The sequence below is a fragment of the Danio aesculapii genome, chromosome 1, assembly GCF_903798145.1.
Source record: "Danio aesculapii chromosome 1, fDanAes4.1, whole genome shotgun sequence".
NCBI lineage: Eukaryota > Metazoa > Chordata > Actinopteri > Cypriniformes > Danionidae > Danio > Danio aesculapii.
This window is the reverse complement of record NC_079435.1, coordinates 39,460,796-39,478,133: the sequence shown is the minus strand read 5'-3', so window position 1 is coordinate 39,478,133 and position 17,338 is coordinate 39,460,796. Positions and strand designations below refer to the sequence as shown.

Below are 17,338 nucleotides of genomic sequence, written 5' to 3'. Positions count from 1 at the left end.
AATTAACAAAAGAAATTAGTCTTAATTATTTCATGATTATTGAAGCTGAATGTACTGTATGATTTCAGAGGCAGAAACAGTAAAAAATGACAGGAAGTCTTTAAATTAATTTTTTAAAGATAAGAGGCCTCTACATATAAACAATATTTTTTAAATATAACTTGATATTATTTGTGTTATTAAGAGACCCAAAGTGGATCCGCAATTTTGGAATCACACACAAATATACACACATAGCAAACAATAACACAACATAACAAACAAAGACAAAAAAGGCTGGGAAACCCAGGGCAACTAATGCATGTTGATACCAGATCCTCACACACAAATATTACTACACACACATGGCAGACACACTGTGCTCAATCCATGGCATCATTAACAGTATCATTATCTCTAAGATTTCTGCCTCAGGCTCAGAATGCAGCAGAATCTTAGATAGCTATATATAAGGTTTGCAAATAAAACAAGAGATTAGGGCTACAAGATATCGGCAAAATCTAGCATTGCGATATTTTGCTGTTTTGCAATATACTGTATATTGCGATATGAATACAATTTCACCAGATGACTTAAATATCTAAATAATTCAGCATTTTAGATTGCGTAATTTATAATAAACAATCTACAAGCATATATAAATACAATAAAGAAAAGGATACAAATTAAATACACGTTTAATTTTTTTCAGAGGAGTTTAATAGTATAATAGTGTTAACCGTTCATTCATTCATTCATTCATTCATTTTCCTTCATAGTCCCTTATTTATCAGGGGTCACCACAGCAGAATGAACCACCAACTATGCATAATGCAAATGTTTTACACAGTGAATGCCCTTCCAGTTGCAACCTAGTACTAGGAAACACCCATACACTCTCACATTGACACACACGCACACTCATACACTACGACCAATTTACAGTAGTTCACCAATTCACCTACAGCATAGCGCATGTTTTTGGACTGTGTGGGAAACCGGAGCACCCGGAGGAAACCCACACGAACACGGGGAGAACATGCAAACTCCACACAGAAATGCCAACTGACCCACCCGGGACTCGAACCAGCGACCTCCTTACTGTGAAGCGACACTGCTAACCACTGAGCCACCATGCCGCCCAGTGTTAATCAGTTTTCTGTTATTTTTAAAAAACTAAAATATAAATAAACTTCTAAATTTACTAGGTTAATAACTGTGGAAATATGTCATCACAGAAAGTCACAAAGGGTCTAAAATGGTTTGGGAATGGTCTTTTGGGAATATAAACATTTCCCAAATTCAATTAGCAATTTAAAGAATTCGTTTACGCAAAAATGAGTGCTCTCTCATCCTCCATATACAGCAAAAGTCACAAGACAGGAAAGGAACCAAAAACCGGCAAAACATTCCATGTGACTTGTGACACTGTGGTTCAACGAACATTTTTGAGAGCCAAAAAAACTGTAAAAACAACTTTGTTCACCTAAACCTTCCGCATCAGATCAGGGGGCCTACTTATAACAGGCAATAAGATGTTTTGCCAAGTGTCGTATTACCCATATTAAACGCCCTGATGACCTGATAAGGACACGAATAAAAAGTGTACATACTGTAGAGGAATCAGAGAGTGAAATTCAATACCTTTTAAAACCTATTTTAAGACTCTTTCCATACATTTTAAGACCTTATATTGACTTAAGGTTTCAACCGGAAACACTGGCGAGATTTTAACTTACAGTATATTTAATAAATGCTCATAGTAAGAAACTAATCCTAAACTAAAACATTATTCATAGAGTGCCCAGCATAATTGAGTACAGCCCATTTTGAAAATGAATATTTTTATCCATTTTTCAGTGAATATAGGCAATGTATTCTGGTGCATTTAAACAAAACAGATTTAATCAAACAGATATATTTATTAAATTAATATTTTAGTCACAAAACATCTTTAGAAATTGAAAGATAATACAATTACATTCAAGCAAAATATTGCAAAAAACAAATTACAACCTAAAAATTTCAACTAAATTTTTCAATTTTTTAGCTTTTCTTGATTTTTCCTATTTTTAAAATTTGTATTTAATATTTTTCTATAACATATACATTTTGGTGTACTAGTTTTTGGACCGTTATAGTAAGATATTTTGTTAGATAAGATAGATTTGGCTTCAGTACTGACTAATCTAATATATATGCACAAATATAATATTATATTAAAAATATTAATTTAAAAGATAGATTTGTGAGGGGTGTACTTATAGATGCTGAGCACTGTATAATGAACAGATAATCCAGTAGGTGGCGCCTATTGACCTTATTCTTCGATGCGGAAGTGCGCTCGTTTTTGCGATTGTTTTAGCACTTCCGACTCAGCTGCCTATGGGAGAAATGACTAGGAATAATAAACGGCAGAAAACGGTCAAACTACTGGCTCTACACGCAAGTGTTTTCATGACTATACAGACAAAGTAGAATAATATAATAAGAAAACGTCAGTTTGCAACATCAAGCAGCAAACGAGCTGTTTTTAACGTCTAAAAATTAATGAAAGTGGATGAGACCGGAAGTCTCGAGCCAAAAAGATTCCAATGGCTGTGCCCGCTCGTAAAGAATAAGGTGAATAGAACAGCAGGAATAACAGTGTTGCCTTGGTAACAGTAAACAAAGCAACATGATGTCAAATCTATCTGAATTTTATGGATTTTATAAACTACAGCATCCCAATAGTCACAGAATTAATTCAGGCAAACTTTAGCATACAACAAAAAATTGTATAATCTAAAATGATACAAAATTTTATACCACGTAAAATAGCATTTAAGACTTTTAATTCTTTTTAAGGGTCTTTAATCAACTTTAAATACTTTTTATGACCCCGTAGAAACCCTGATATAGGTGAACAGTCATTTTTACGGTTAACATTTTGGCAAACAAAAGTGTTAATGTAGCTTTGTATGATTACAGTTAAACCACTGAAGTCAGTTTTGACAGTGTGTTTGGTTCCATTTTTAGACTTTTATCATCTCAGGACAGTTGCTGTATATGGAGGATGAGAGGGCTCTTAGGAATTCAACACAATTTGAAGGAATGAAATGTCTCTGAATTTTCATTTTTGGGTGAACTAATCCTTTAGGTGAAAGGGAAATATTGAGCTTGGTTTGATTTTAGCTAGTAGCATCTCTGATCTGAGGAAGAATAATAATAATGTGATGCCACTGTAAATATTTAATTTTAAATATGTCCTGTATGCAGACTATTTGTTTTCTATAGAAACAGTATATGTGGTATGGCAGTATGCTGTTCTAATCAAAGCAAATAATGAGAGCACGGATTAAAGAGCACTGGAACATACAGTTCCCACACCAAAGAAATGGATCAGGTGTTCAGAGCTTGATGAGAGAGCAGCAGCTGCTCAGGCATGCAACATTTAACAAGACACTTCATAACCACAACAATCATAAAAAAAGAAACGCTTGATCATTCCAACAGTTTAATGCTACTGTAAGACTCTGGCTCTGTTGCCGACGTCGTTCTGCCAAGCTTCCCATCTCAGAGGTATTGATTCATTTGAGTCTGAATTAGGGGTGTAAAATAGCTATGAGGTCAGCGTTTTCTCACTCGCATGTGTGTGTGTGTGTGTGTGCTGTTCTTAGCTGTTGTCTTACTGAACACTATGTCCTCATTCTGCATTGCCCTCCTTTAATATAAATGCAAATAGGAAAGTATTTATATATTTACATCAATCCATACCTGTTCCAGGGTAGAACTTGGTGCAGTTTCCATATTGAATATCCTCTTGTTTTACATCAAACTGTGGCAAAGCAATCTCATCCATCTGAACAGGGTCTCCAGACTGCCACATAAACACCAGGTCCTTTGTGGTGTAGCCAACTATATATACATGCACAAAGAAAAAAACATTAATGTCGGCACAAAATGTAAGTTGCGATTGTATTTTTTTGTCCCCTATTATGACTTACATCTGAGTAAAACAGCTTTTTGAACAAAAAAAGATCTAAAATTTTGTTAAATTATTGTCATTTTTTATTGGTCAGTCTCATTTGAGTGACAGTTTGTCCCACCTTCATGCCAGGGCGCACATCATCAAACAACAGATGCTTTATAAGAAGGAAGAAAGGTTACTGATTATTTTATGGAATTAAAGGCACATAAAACTCACATCTTCCTGTTTAGAGTCAGCGGTGTTGTTGAAAGTCTGAGAGGTGAGTTTTTTGTTCATATTAAATTCGGGGAGGTACAGTTCCTTATTGTCTCTATAGTTGGTCCCAATAATCAGACTTATTTAACAATGGATGCTCAGTAAAATGTTATTTTAGTGCCATATTAGCAAAAGTTACTCTCAGAGAAACTGTAAGTTAGAGGACAAACATGTCAGGCTACTAGTGATGGGCAGTTCGGATTGGGCAAAAAACTGATTACCGGTTATTTTACGCTACAAGGTAATGATGTTATCTGCAGTGACGTAATAAAATCCTCCCATGTTAGGACTCATTCATTCATTTTCTTGTCGGCTTAGTCCCTTTATTAATCTGGGGTTGCCACAGCGGAATGAACCGCCAACTCATCCAGCATTTATTTTATGTAGCGGATGCCCTTCCAGCCGCAACCCACACTAGGAAACACATACACACTCATTCACACACACATACACTACGGACAATTTAGCCTACCCAATTAACATGTACCACATGTCTTTGGACTGTGGGGGAAACCGGAGTACCCGGAGGAAACCCACACGAATGCAGGAAGAACATGCAAACTCCACACAGAAACGCCAACTGAGCCAGCCGAGGCTCGAACCAGCGACCTTCTTGCTGTGAGGCGACAGCACTATCTACTGCGCCACTGCGTTGCCCATATGTTAGGACTCGACATATCAAAAATATATACAGTTCAAGTCAGAATTATTAAACCCCCTGAATTATTAGCCCATATTTCTGTTTAACACATTTCTAAACATAATAGTTTTAATAACTCATTTGTAAAAACTTATTTTATCTTTGCCATGATGACAGTAAATAATATTTTACTAGTTATTTTTCAAGACACATTTAAAGGCTTAACTAGGTTAATTAGGTTAACTAGGCAGGTTAGGGGAATTAGGCAAGTTATTGTATAATGATGGTTTGTTCTGTAGACTATCGGAAAAAAATATAGCTTAAAGGGGCTAATAATATTGACCTTAAAATAGCTTTTAAAAAATTCAAAAATGCTTTTATTCTAGCTTAAATAAAACAAAAAAGACTTTCATCCAGATGAAAAAATATTATCAGACATACTGTGAAAATTTCCTTGCTCTGTTAAACATTATTTGTAAAATATATTTAAAAAAAGAAAAAATTTAAAGGGGGTTTAATAATTCGGACTTCAACTGTAGCCAGTAGTCATAATTTCAGTCAGTTAAAACATTACCGTGATCTGGAAAGTTTCTTACAATTACGTTTTGCATCCCAAATGAAGCATGATTCAATTAGGCTACTATTTAAACTCCATTACGATTTTCTGTTATGAAATAACCATACGGATTGAACGAGAGCCAGATCCTCTCATTTAAGCCCTCGGTTTACCCACGCTGCAGTTTAATCAGTTGGCCAAGTTTGCTTCAGTCATGTACTGTTTGAGTTCAGTTTCCGAATGTGCTGAATCATGCATGCTTAGTATTATCAGTTCACCGGTTCTCAAATCTGATCTCAGTGTACTGTTCTAGTAACTGAATAATCCGAGAAATTGGTTTATTTTGAGTCTGAGGGGGGGTTCTATCAGCTGTGTTTAAAAAGTAAGTAATGTGTGGATTTGGATTTGTAATTTGTGGATACTGGAAACACTTTGACTGGTTCACTTTAAAGACCCGGTTAAAAGTGATTCATTCCCAATCGCAATCGACTGAACCATCACTACAGGATACCATAGGTTTTTCAGATGCGAGTGATAATGTTGACTTTAAACAGGAAGCAGCCGTGTTCGTCACGTTTTATGCAAATGCAAATGATAAAAGTTTAAAACTGCATTATTAGGTTATGACTGAAAAAAGGTTATAAGTATAAGCCAAAACAAATTGGACTGAATTGAAAACAAAAAAAAAATGTTTTAACTAGCAGAAATCAAGCATAAGAGTCTCTAGTTAAGACAAACAAAGTCAAGTACATACAAAGTATATACAGTACATATGTAGATTTTGGGCTGCATTTTGGCTTATGCTTTAGCTTCACCAAACATTAATATACCATAGTGCATCACATGTTTATTTTGTGATGGTTTGTGTTTGTTGTTTTTTATTCAATCAAGCCCAAAATAATGAGCATATCGTGTGCATTTTTTCACTTGTTTAGGTTATACAGGGTGTCCTGGATCTAGTCGTATTACGATGATGATGAAATGGCATTTTCTTGTGTCACTGCATCAGTTACTCTTTTACAACAGGAGCGCACTTGGATTGGATTGAATACTCAGACTGACAGCTCTGGCATTTATCATTCGCCAGAGTAAAAGCACACAACTGAAGGATAAGCACTCATCCACTATTATCTTATTACTTCTCATATATACTTTAAATTATGCACATTTTTCTGCTTTCCCACAAAAAATGACTTCATTTGATTGCTTTAAATCTGCCACCGCATACGTACTACTAAGTTTCAGTGTATTAAAATGCCATTTTTGAGAGGAGAAAGCACAAGTAAATAAAATAAACAAAAAGATGCAAATGCAATAAGCAATTTAGCTTACGAAAAATAATAGCTCACTATCCTGAAACTGGATCAACTCAAACTGTAAAAATAATATGGTATATTCCTCATAGTAAGAAATAAAATACACTTATTCAAGTTACTCATAGAGTTAACGGTGTGGAGCGGTGAATAATTACCGTTTTCTTATATCGGTTAATTAGCATCAAATGATGATGTCACTTCTAGACTGAATGCACAGATCTATTCTATGAATACTCATGTCAACAAACAGACACGAATGAGTGACTACACGTGAAGTCTGTCAAAGCTCTTTTTGATGACTAGCCTTGATTTAGCCAAGCCATCTATGTTTGAATGTCTGTTAGATGTCTTTTAAACACAATATTGCTTGGTGTGATGGAAAAGGCAATGGTGCATCATTTTAAAGATAAGGAACACAATGTACTATCGTTTTTTTACATAATTATTGGAAACCAAAATCTAAAACAAAACTAAAATTCTATGAATTCCCCAATCCTATAATGAGTAAATCATCTTTGAGAGCCTCCTGGTAGTTTGGGCAACCCAGGCTCATTCTGATTACATACCCCTACACTCAAAAAAATATCTCATTGGACGAACTCAGTCTAATTGAAGGTAGAACTTCCATCTAATAAATTTGTTAAGCACAAACTAAAAAAAAACTATTTACACAATTAAATGAAATTGAGGTGATGTGGTGGCGCAGTAGTTAGTGCTGTCGCCTCACAGCAAGAAGGTCGCTGGTTTGAGCCTCGGCTGGGTCAGTTGGAATTTCTGTGTGGAGTTTGCATGTTCTCCCCGCGTTCATGTGGGTTTCCTCCGTGTGCTCCGGTTTCCCCCACAGTCCAAAGACATGTGGTGCAGGTGAATTGGGTATGTTAAAATTGACCGTAGTGTATGAGTGTGTGTGTGAATGAATGTTGTGTGGATGTTTCCCAGTGATGGGTTGCGGCTGGAAGGGCATATGGTGGATAAGTTGGCGGTTCATTCCGCTGTGGCGACCCCAGATTAATAAAGGGACTAAGCCGAAAAGAAAACGAATGAATGAATGAATGAATGAATGAAATTGAGTTGGTCCAACATGATTTTATCAAATAAAAATGTAATACATTTGTATTTTAAATTTAACTTAAACTCAAAGGTCTGATAATATCATGTATGCCTTTTATGTGTTGTACATTTCGAAGTCTCTTAGTTTTATTTGAAGTTATACTAAATTAACTAAAAGAGACATTTATATATTACATAAACAGTTGATTGAAACTGACCTCAGAACTAGTTTTAGGACAGTTATTGCTCACTGAGCAAAGCAACAAACTGCATTTTTGCTAATTAAGCTGCCTACACCCAAAGCATGGGTGCTTCTGCAAGGTGGTAATCTCAAAACTCAAAACATTACATGAAAATCTTCTAAATCTTCAAACTAAAGTTAAGATTACACTCTAACAAGTCTTTCTATTAACTTTAAACACCTATGATTACTTTTATTGTCAACATTTACCACTCTTAATTCAATCCCATGCAAGCATGCTGGAGACGCCAAATCCTCTAACCAGGTAGTTGGACCAACACAATTCCTTCATGCTGTCCCAAAGCAAAACCATGAAGTTAACTTCACAAATTTAAGTGGACTGAACAAAAAACAAATAAATTGGCCAAAGAAATTACAAGAATTGTGTTGTTGCAAGTCATTTTAAACAGGTATTTTGAACAAACGGCAGTAATCATTTTTTGGGTATATATACATTTCTAGAGAGCACCAAATACATCCCATGTTTTTTTGCAGCTTTGTTTTTCGCGAATCTGCCAGCGACCACTGTTTACATTTTTTGAGATCTCAAATTTCTCTTGCGAGTGCCATTAGCACCTGCGCTTCTGATTTAAACCACCAGAGGTCACTGTCGACTGAATGACTGACTGACCGACTGACCGACTGATACAGCCACCCACCCTCTTCCCTAAACCCAACCAATAGTGTTTTAAAAAGCACCCATTGACCTACAGTATATGTGTGTATTCCACTTACAGCTCTCTAACTGCATCTTGCAGAGCTGGGTGTCCATAGGAAAGAGTTGAAGATCCAGAGGGCAAGACAGGGTGACAGATAATCTGAAAAACAAAAAAAGAGAATTTACATAAATGCACTGCCAGAGTTTAGAACAGACGTTATGAGAGTGTGTGAGGAGAGGACAGACACACACACGCACACCACACACAGTGCAAGGTTCATTAGTCCTGGGTGCATGTGGAGCAGCAGTAGCAGATGAGATAGAGAGAGAGAAAGAGAGAGAGAAAGAGAAAGAGGCTGGGATTCTCACCCTAAGGGTCTCTCACACACACATGGCAAAGCAAAGATGTAGCATATTCTCTCATCTGCCACAAAGACCCTTTCAGCTTGAACAAACAGCCATGGCTTTTATCATTCGCAATCTAAATATGCTGCAGTTAAAAATCAGAGCAGAGTAAATAAATAGAGAGTGGAAAAACATAAGAGAAATATGTGTAGTGTAAACCTGTCAAAGGATAAATATGAATCCAACAAGAAACATTTGAGCAGCTCTTTCTGCAAAGCAAATGTAACAAAGACACATTGCCAGAGGTGCAATAAGCAGTGAAATGGAGAAACTGCAGGGCATTTCAGATTTAAATAGGAGAGAAAATAACACTGAAAAAATGTTCAAGTTTAACATTTGACACAGGCTTTTATGCTTTTATTATATAAGCAGCACAAACAGTTTTTCTTCATGTTTATCCTTTTATACATCCACTACAAATACACTTTAGGCTTAAATCCAGTCAAGGCCAAAAGCTGCAAACCATTTGCAAAATGATATATTATGTAGAGGTTTATTGGTGTCTTTTTGCATAAAACTTTTACATTTGAATTTAGTATTATATTATAAGAATATTCTAAAGATGGAGACTGCATGGGAAGCTCAGCTCACTTCAAAACGTAATCAAAAATTCAGCAGTGTCATTCATCTCTTTAGAAGACTTTAAATGTTTTTTTATAAGTCTCCTATGCTCACAAAGCATTGGTGTATTTATTTGATTAAAAATACAGTAAAGTATGGTTCAGATTTAAAAGATTCTGTCTGAATATACTTTAAAATGTTTGTGAATATGTTTTAAAAGCAATTCTGTGATGGCAAGGTTGACAAAATCCTTCAGAAACCGTATCAATGTTTGATGTATGACTGACTACTACATCATATTTTATGGAAACCATGATAGTTTCTTTAGGATTCCAAATGAATAGAAATCTCAGAAGATCAACATTTATTTCAAACATTTTTAATACTATCTTATGCATTCTTGCAGAGTAAAAATATTCATGTCTTTAAAAAAAACTGACAATTTTTAGAGATTTTTTCACTGTTTAGTGGTATTTAGGGAAACAGCTATTAGGAGCAACATCGAAGACACAAACACACACAAAACTTGGAATTACACATACTAGATGAATCATATATGAAAAACAAAAAGATTATTCTGCTTGGCCACTTAGTCTAATTAACAGTGACTAACGGTCTAATTAAATATGATTCCATTATGGAAGAACTGGTTATTAAGATAATAAATATTGTTAAAAACACAACTAATTTGCCTATATACTATATATTGAACAACACTGGTGTTTTTATTATCATAATCATGCCGTACTGTATAATTAAAACAATAAACTTTAACAAATGCATTACAGCATTTTCATCACAAATAAAACTGTTAAATTGTTATGTTTTACAGATATCTGCGGTAAATCAAAGCATACTGTTGCTTAAAAACTAAAACTTTTAAGTAGTGCTGGGCAAAAAAAAGTTTGTTTTGACAAAATATATATATATATATATATATATATATATATATATATATATATATATATATATATATATATATATATATATATATATATATATATATATATATATAATACACACATATATTATGTCAAAACAAACTTTTTTTGTATAGATTATGTATAGGTAGGTAGAGTATATAGATTATGTATACACACACATACATATGAATTTCGTTAAATAGATATATATATTATATATATATATATATATATATAATTTATACCTAAATATAAATAAATATTTTCGTAAATATATGCCTCATTGTTATTATTTATTTGTGAATAATAGATATACAGAGTAAACACATATACTATCTGGCCATTTTATTAGGTACGCCTGTCAATTTCTTGTCAGCCAATCACATGGCAGCAACTCAATGCATTTAGGCATGTAGACATGGTCAAGACGATCTGCTGCAGTTCAAAGAGCATCAGAATAGGGAAGAAAGGTGATTTAAGTGACTTTGAATGTGGCATTGTTGCTGGTGTCAGACTGGCTGGTCTGAGTATGTTAGAAACTGCTGATCTACTGGGATTTTCATGCACAACCATCTCTAGGGTTTACAGAGAATGGTCTGAAAATGAGAAAATATCCAGTGAGTGGCAGTTCAATAAGCGCAAATGCCTTGTTGATGCCAGAGGTCAGAGGAGAATGGCCAGACTGGTTCGAACTGATAGAAAGGCAACATTAACTCTAATAACCTCTTGTTACAATCAAGGTATGCAGAAGAGCATCTCTGAACGCACAACACGTCCAACCTTGATGGGCTACAGCAGCAGAAGACTAACACCGGGTGCCACTCCTGTTAGCTAGGAACAGAAAACTGAGGCTACAGTTCACACAAAATTGGGCAATAGAAGATTGTGAAAGCGTTGCCTAGTCTGATAAGTCTGGATTTCTGCTGCGACATTCGGATGGTAGGGTCAAAATTTCACATCAACAACATGAAAGCATGAATCAATCCTTCCTTGGTTCAACGGTTCATGCTGGGGGTGGTGGTGGTGTCATGGTCTGGGGGATATTTTCTTGGCACACTTTGCACACCCTCAAACTGGTTTCTTTAAATTTGACAATGAGTTCACTGTACTCAAATGGCATCCACAGTCACCAGAACTCAATCCATTAGAGCACTTTTGGGATGTGGTGGAACGGGAGATTCGCATCATGGATGTGCAGCTGATAAATCTGCAGCAACTGTGTGATGCTATTATGTCAATATGGACCAAAATCTTTGAGGGCTATTTCCAGTACCTTGTTGAATCTATCCCATGAAGGATTAAGGCAGTCCTCAAGGCAAAACAGGGTCCAACCTGGTATTAGTAAGGTGCATATATTATGTGAAAAACAACAATATTTGGATTAATTAATCATGATTAATTTTAGCCCAGCACTACTTATAAGACATTCGGCTCATTATTATTATTATTAATATTATTATTATTCTTATTTTATTAATATTTATTACCACATGCTTTTTTCCTCTTTTTATTTTACACTGTGAGCTTTTCACAAAACAGAGTCTAAACAGAGTCTACACCATAACCATGATGAATAATGAAAACAGCGTAGAGGAATGATGTTGTTTGAATCACTTTTGAAACTTGTTTTGCCGTTGATGAATGATACTTGAACTTTAAAAGCCAATTAGACCCATTCTGGCTTTTAAACACAGCAGATGAGAAAACTGCAGCAGAACATTATACAGCAACTGAACATTATCATGCATTGGTTTGAGCGCTAATATATTTATCACTGTTTTACAACATCTTGCGGTTACATTTATGCATTTAGCAGATGCTTTTATCCTAAAAGAGCAAAATGATCATTGTAATGCAGCAAATCAGGTTTATTAAACAACTAGATTAAGAAACAAGCTAGAAAAAAAATGCAGAGAATAATTGTGTGTGTGGTTTTCTTTTTGTGTTTGTGTGTAATGTTGTTATAATGGTGTGAACAGGCCTTCAGACGAGTGAAATATCTGACCAAGGCTTACCTCATGCTGATGAGCACGTCACCATTGCGAAAGATGAAGAGCAGTATGTTTTCCTGTGTAACGTCATGAAAGTTAGCATTTTTTTCATTGGCAAAAAACAGATCAGGCTTCCACAGGCACTGGAACATTTTTGGATCGACAGTCAAAGCATCCGACTTAAAATCTGTTGGCAAACGCAGCCGTGGGTCGTTCCAGCGCTGACGGAGGAAAATATTCACACGGTAATCCTAGAGATAAAAACACAACGCATTATAAGAAAAATATATTTAGCAAATCATCCAAATAAAACATACAACAAGAATATAAAAGTTGACTAACATGGAATACAAAGTGAAGAAAAAACAATTCGGCAGAGTAAAGATGATCGAAATGCAAGATACAGGAAAACACACACACACACACTAAATTATATATTTTTTCTAACCATTGTAGTCTCTTGAATCGATCCAAAGCTGTTAATGAAGATGTTCACTTTATCCTCCACCGGGATTCCTGCAAACACATGATAGCACTTCTTTCAGAGGAATATAATCACAGATAAAAGCCATGTGCAAAACAAACAGTCTGAAATGTGAGAATGTGTTGTGCTCCGCTGGATGCGAGAGGTTGAGATTGCTGCAGAAGCTCATAGAGAGAATAGAATTTGGTTCTGACATACTCGTATCCCACTGGGCTCAGAATGACACATTATAATACCACAGGGCCTTGTGATGCTCCGCAACAGGACAGAGGAGAATTTCCAATTACTGTCTACAATACACACTCTGCCATTCTCTGACACTCTGATTAAATTACCATTCTAATGAGGTCATCTATTACGTTATTTCTAGACTTTCTAGAAAAAAAAGTGCAAGTGCTACATATTATAGCTGATTCGTGAACTTGCTAGAGGTGCTGTTAATAACTAAAATGCTTCATTGAAATAATATACTATCATGAAAAAAAATACAGTAAGGTTAAACTGCTAACATCCATTTGGTATCTGGACACATTTTTTTTCAGTCAAATTTTTTTTTACAGCTAGGTTACTTAATACTTTATACCAGAGATGCACAAACTAGGGCCCGCGGGCCAAAGTTGGCCCTTGGTAACCTTTGATTTGGCCCACCATCCCATCTGAGAAGAGAGGAAGAATTATGGGGATGGTTTAGAGATTGTCATTTCAAATCTTTTGTTGGTTTGTTTTATTGTTAAAAGCTAAATTAAATGAAATGTTTCAATTAAATATTGTAAATCAATCAGATTTATTTAAAATGTACATACCTGATGGATAGAGGACAATGCAGAGACTTTGGTGAGAAAATCAAGGCAAAGGCAGGCTCTGCTTGACTAGTGTATTCAGCATTGTACTCCACTGCTATATTTTTATTGCAATAAGTTATCATTTTAAAAGTTATACTGCATTAGTTAATACGATTAATAATGTTTTTTAATTTCTAAATAATATGAATATAAATCAGGAAGTTACCCATGACAAATTTTATATAATACAGTTTGGTATATTTACCCTTGGCTCATGGCTCATTAAGGCTGCTATATTTTAACCAGCCAATGGCAAACACACTTTAAGAACTGTTTACTACAGTATATCTAGAAATGAATGTTAATCAACTGCTACAAAACTGTTCAATTCCAATTTCCTCAAAAAGCATTAAGAACTTAAACAAGGTTAATTTATCAACAAAAGCATAAAATAAAAAAGTTTTCAATAGAAAGAAAGTACCTTTGAAATTCGGCCGTATTCGTGAATCATAGGTCATCAGAAGTCGGTTGAGTATGTTGCTGGTCGAGTTGGCTGGGACTCTGTCCAAGTCCTCTGCTGATAACTGACTGGCAATGTCAAAACACACACAGACACACACACACGCTATACTGGCAGTACATCACTTATCAAAGTCATACCAGGACATAACTTGCCCTGGCAAAGAGTCAAAAGCCCTCTTACATTTAAGAACTGTTCGCTATTCGACACATATTTCCTCCAGAATAATGTCTGCTATCAAAAATACAGTAAAACGCAGAGACACTTACTCACGCTTAGTCACACGCAGATATGGAATACCATCCCTGTCTATAGCCCGAGGCCAGTTTATAGCTGTATCTGTTAGTATGTAATGGAGATTGTTGACAAGGACACAGCTGGTCCTGGACTGACTAAAGTGCTAACTGAAGCATCCAGACTGGCAGAATTTATCTCCGGACTTTCACTCTGCTTAACAGCACTGTAATTCCTCATGACTGACATCCTTGCATCCTTGGCAACCTTAAATGATTATGGGATCAGCACATATATGTGTGTATGCGAGTGTGCGGTGCTGACTTACGAGGGACAGATGACTTGCTTGCCCTTTTTTCCTTTCTTTGGTTTGCCCCCCTCTTCTGCCGAGTACTGGACCAACAGCATCAACAAGATCAGTCCCTTAAGAAGCATGACTGCACACCTGCAACACACGCAGACACATTAGTCAGCACAAACGCTTCTGAATGGAGCTGTAGCACCAATTTAACTACGCCTTCTGTTCTATTAATGGCATGAAACATCAGGTCAGATCAAGAACAAAAGGATTTTTCTTTTCTGTAATAATAATATTAATAATAATAATAATAAATATTTTATTTTATCTGAATTACCTGCTAGTAAAAAATTACATTCAAAATTAACTTTGATATTGGGCAAATTCAGTTTCCAAACGTGATGATAATGAGCGCTGTCGCCTCACAGCAAGAAGGTCGCTAGTTCGAGTCCTGGCTGGGTCAGTTGGCATTTCTGTGTGGAGTTTGCATGTTTCCCTGCGTTCGCATGGGTTTCCTCTGGGTGCTCTGTTTTCACCCACAGTCTAAAGGCTATAGGTGCCATAAAGGAACTGAATACACTAAATTGGCCGTAGTGTATGGGTATGGGTGTGTGTGTGTGTGTGTGTGTGTGTGTGTGTGTGTGCATGAGTATGTATGGGTGTTTCAAAATACTGGGTTGCGGCTGGAAGGGCATCTGCTGCGTAAAATATATGCTGGAATAGTTGGTGGTTCATTCCGCTGTGGCGACCTCTGAAATAAAGACTAAGCCAAAGAAAAATGAATGAATGAATGAATGAATGATATTGACCGGCAAGTGTCTAATTTAATGTTTCAAAAATGTTTGTGAATAAAATCTCAAAATATGGATGAAATATTGTCATTCAGTGAAATTTATATATTTATATAAAAATTAAATAACATGCTTATTTTAAGGCTGATCAATATGACAAACATCATGATATAAGTCTTCTCAAATCCTGATATTGATTTTGTTATCATGATATAGCACCTTTTCTGTATAAATTCAATCAATAAATAGTTTATATAACACACAGCAATATTTTGCCTTTAGTCACGCATTTGCATTGACTTTATATGTAATTTACTAAGTAAATACAATTAAAGAGGCAGTCCAGACTGTATTTTTAAGGCTGGGTTGTGTTTATAAGATGCAAAGCAATGTGTGTTCATGCTTCATTTGTAAAAAAAAAAAAAAAAAAAAAAAAAATCACATTATTTTTTCATATATCTTACTTTGATTATAAACTACTACTCAGCTAACATGAAAACGACTGTCATATTTCCTAGTTCCTCCGAAAGGCCCACCCTCAAGAGGCTCTGATTGGTCAGCTAACACTGTGTGTTGTGATTCACGGATTAGCTTCACATCACCAGCAAAAGCGTCATGCTCCTACAACCGCACGCTTTGATTCTGCTGTGTAAACACTGTAAGTCAGAGTAGCCGTTAGCCGTATCAGTTTGAGTCTTACTGAGACAGAAAATGAAGAACACACGGCTGAACGTCACGCCTGCTCTCTAAAATAAAATCTGACAAGTGTCTTTCATATAATCGGGTTATCAGCTTGTGTAAGTAATATGAAACGTTCACATTTCTTTTGCGAGTTCATTATTGGAGATGTAAAAAAAAAAGCAGGGAAAGGGGCTGCATAGAGAGACACTGCAGCGCTGCTGAAGATTGTGGGTGTTTACAGCGGTTTGACGGATAAATATGAATTTGTAGCTAAATTGTTAACGGTGCCATACAGCATTTCTCACTGTTTACATCCTTGTTTATGTCCTTGCTACAACATACCGTTAACGCTAGAAACTGTGCATGTAATAGATCAATTTTAACAAATAATAACATTTGCAGGTTGTGACTCACAATCCACAGCTTATTCTATTATGGTTGGAGGAGTTTTTAGCCGAATCCAGCACTGAACTGGGAGAGATTCTGGAAGCTGTCCTTTATCAAATGCTAGAGGTATATCTTTTTTTATAATGAATGATTGTTACCAGTTGAACATTACTGTATAAGTGTTAACAATGTTTTGTAATGACAATTATTTAATGTGTATTAGGGTGCATTCACACCTGTGGTTCGGTTCATTTGGTCCGGACCAAGAGTAACAATTGATACATTGTAGCATTTTTTTGCCGTCTTTGGGTCTCATTCAAACCAAAATGCAGTCATCTGACAAAATGCACATCACTCATTGGCCAGATGTTAATGAACGTATTTCCGAGACTGCTTTTCAATTGGTCAGAATTAACGTGCGGGAAAATGCCAATGGAACTCCCACAAGTAAACAAACTGGCAGACACAAAATGTCACTTTTTACTATGGAGGGACGATGTGCTGGCTGATTGTATCCCTGGTCATAGTATACTATGTAGTTTGTATACATCACTTTAGACAAACTATACATTTGGAGAATGAAGTGTGGCTGCGGCTGGAAAACAATGTTTTAATG

General features: G+C 35.7%; 1 protein-coding gene across 2 annotated transcripts in view; it reads right to left on the bottom strand.

Annotated features, from left to right (window-relative positions):
* The window catches only part of glrba (glycine receptor, beta a), a 54,603-nt gene that overhangs the window by 33,574 nt on the left and 3,691 nt on the right, over positions 1–17,338 (bottom strand). For both annotated transcript variants that reach the window (XM_056460205.1, XM_056460213.1), the window contains exons 2-7: positions 14,894–15,010; positions 14,293–14,399; positions 12,994–13,061; positions 12,570–12,796; positions 8,743–8,825; positions 3,736–3,876 (exon numbers count right to left, since the gene is read on the bottom strand). In XM_056460205.1, coding sequence (XP_056316180.1) covers positions 3,736–3,876; positions 8,743–8,825; positions 12,570–12,796; positions 12,994–13,061; positions 14,293–14,399; positions 14,894–15,010 — 743 coding nt within the window. The remainder of the gene's footprint in view (positions 1–3,735; positions 3,877–8,742; positions 8,826–12,569; positions 12,797–12,993; positions 13,062–14,292; positions 14,400–14,893; positions 15,011–17,338) is intronic.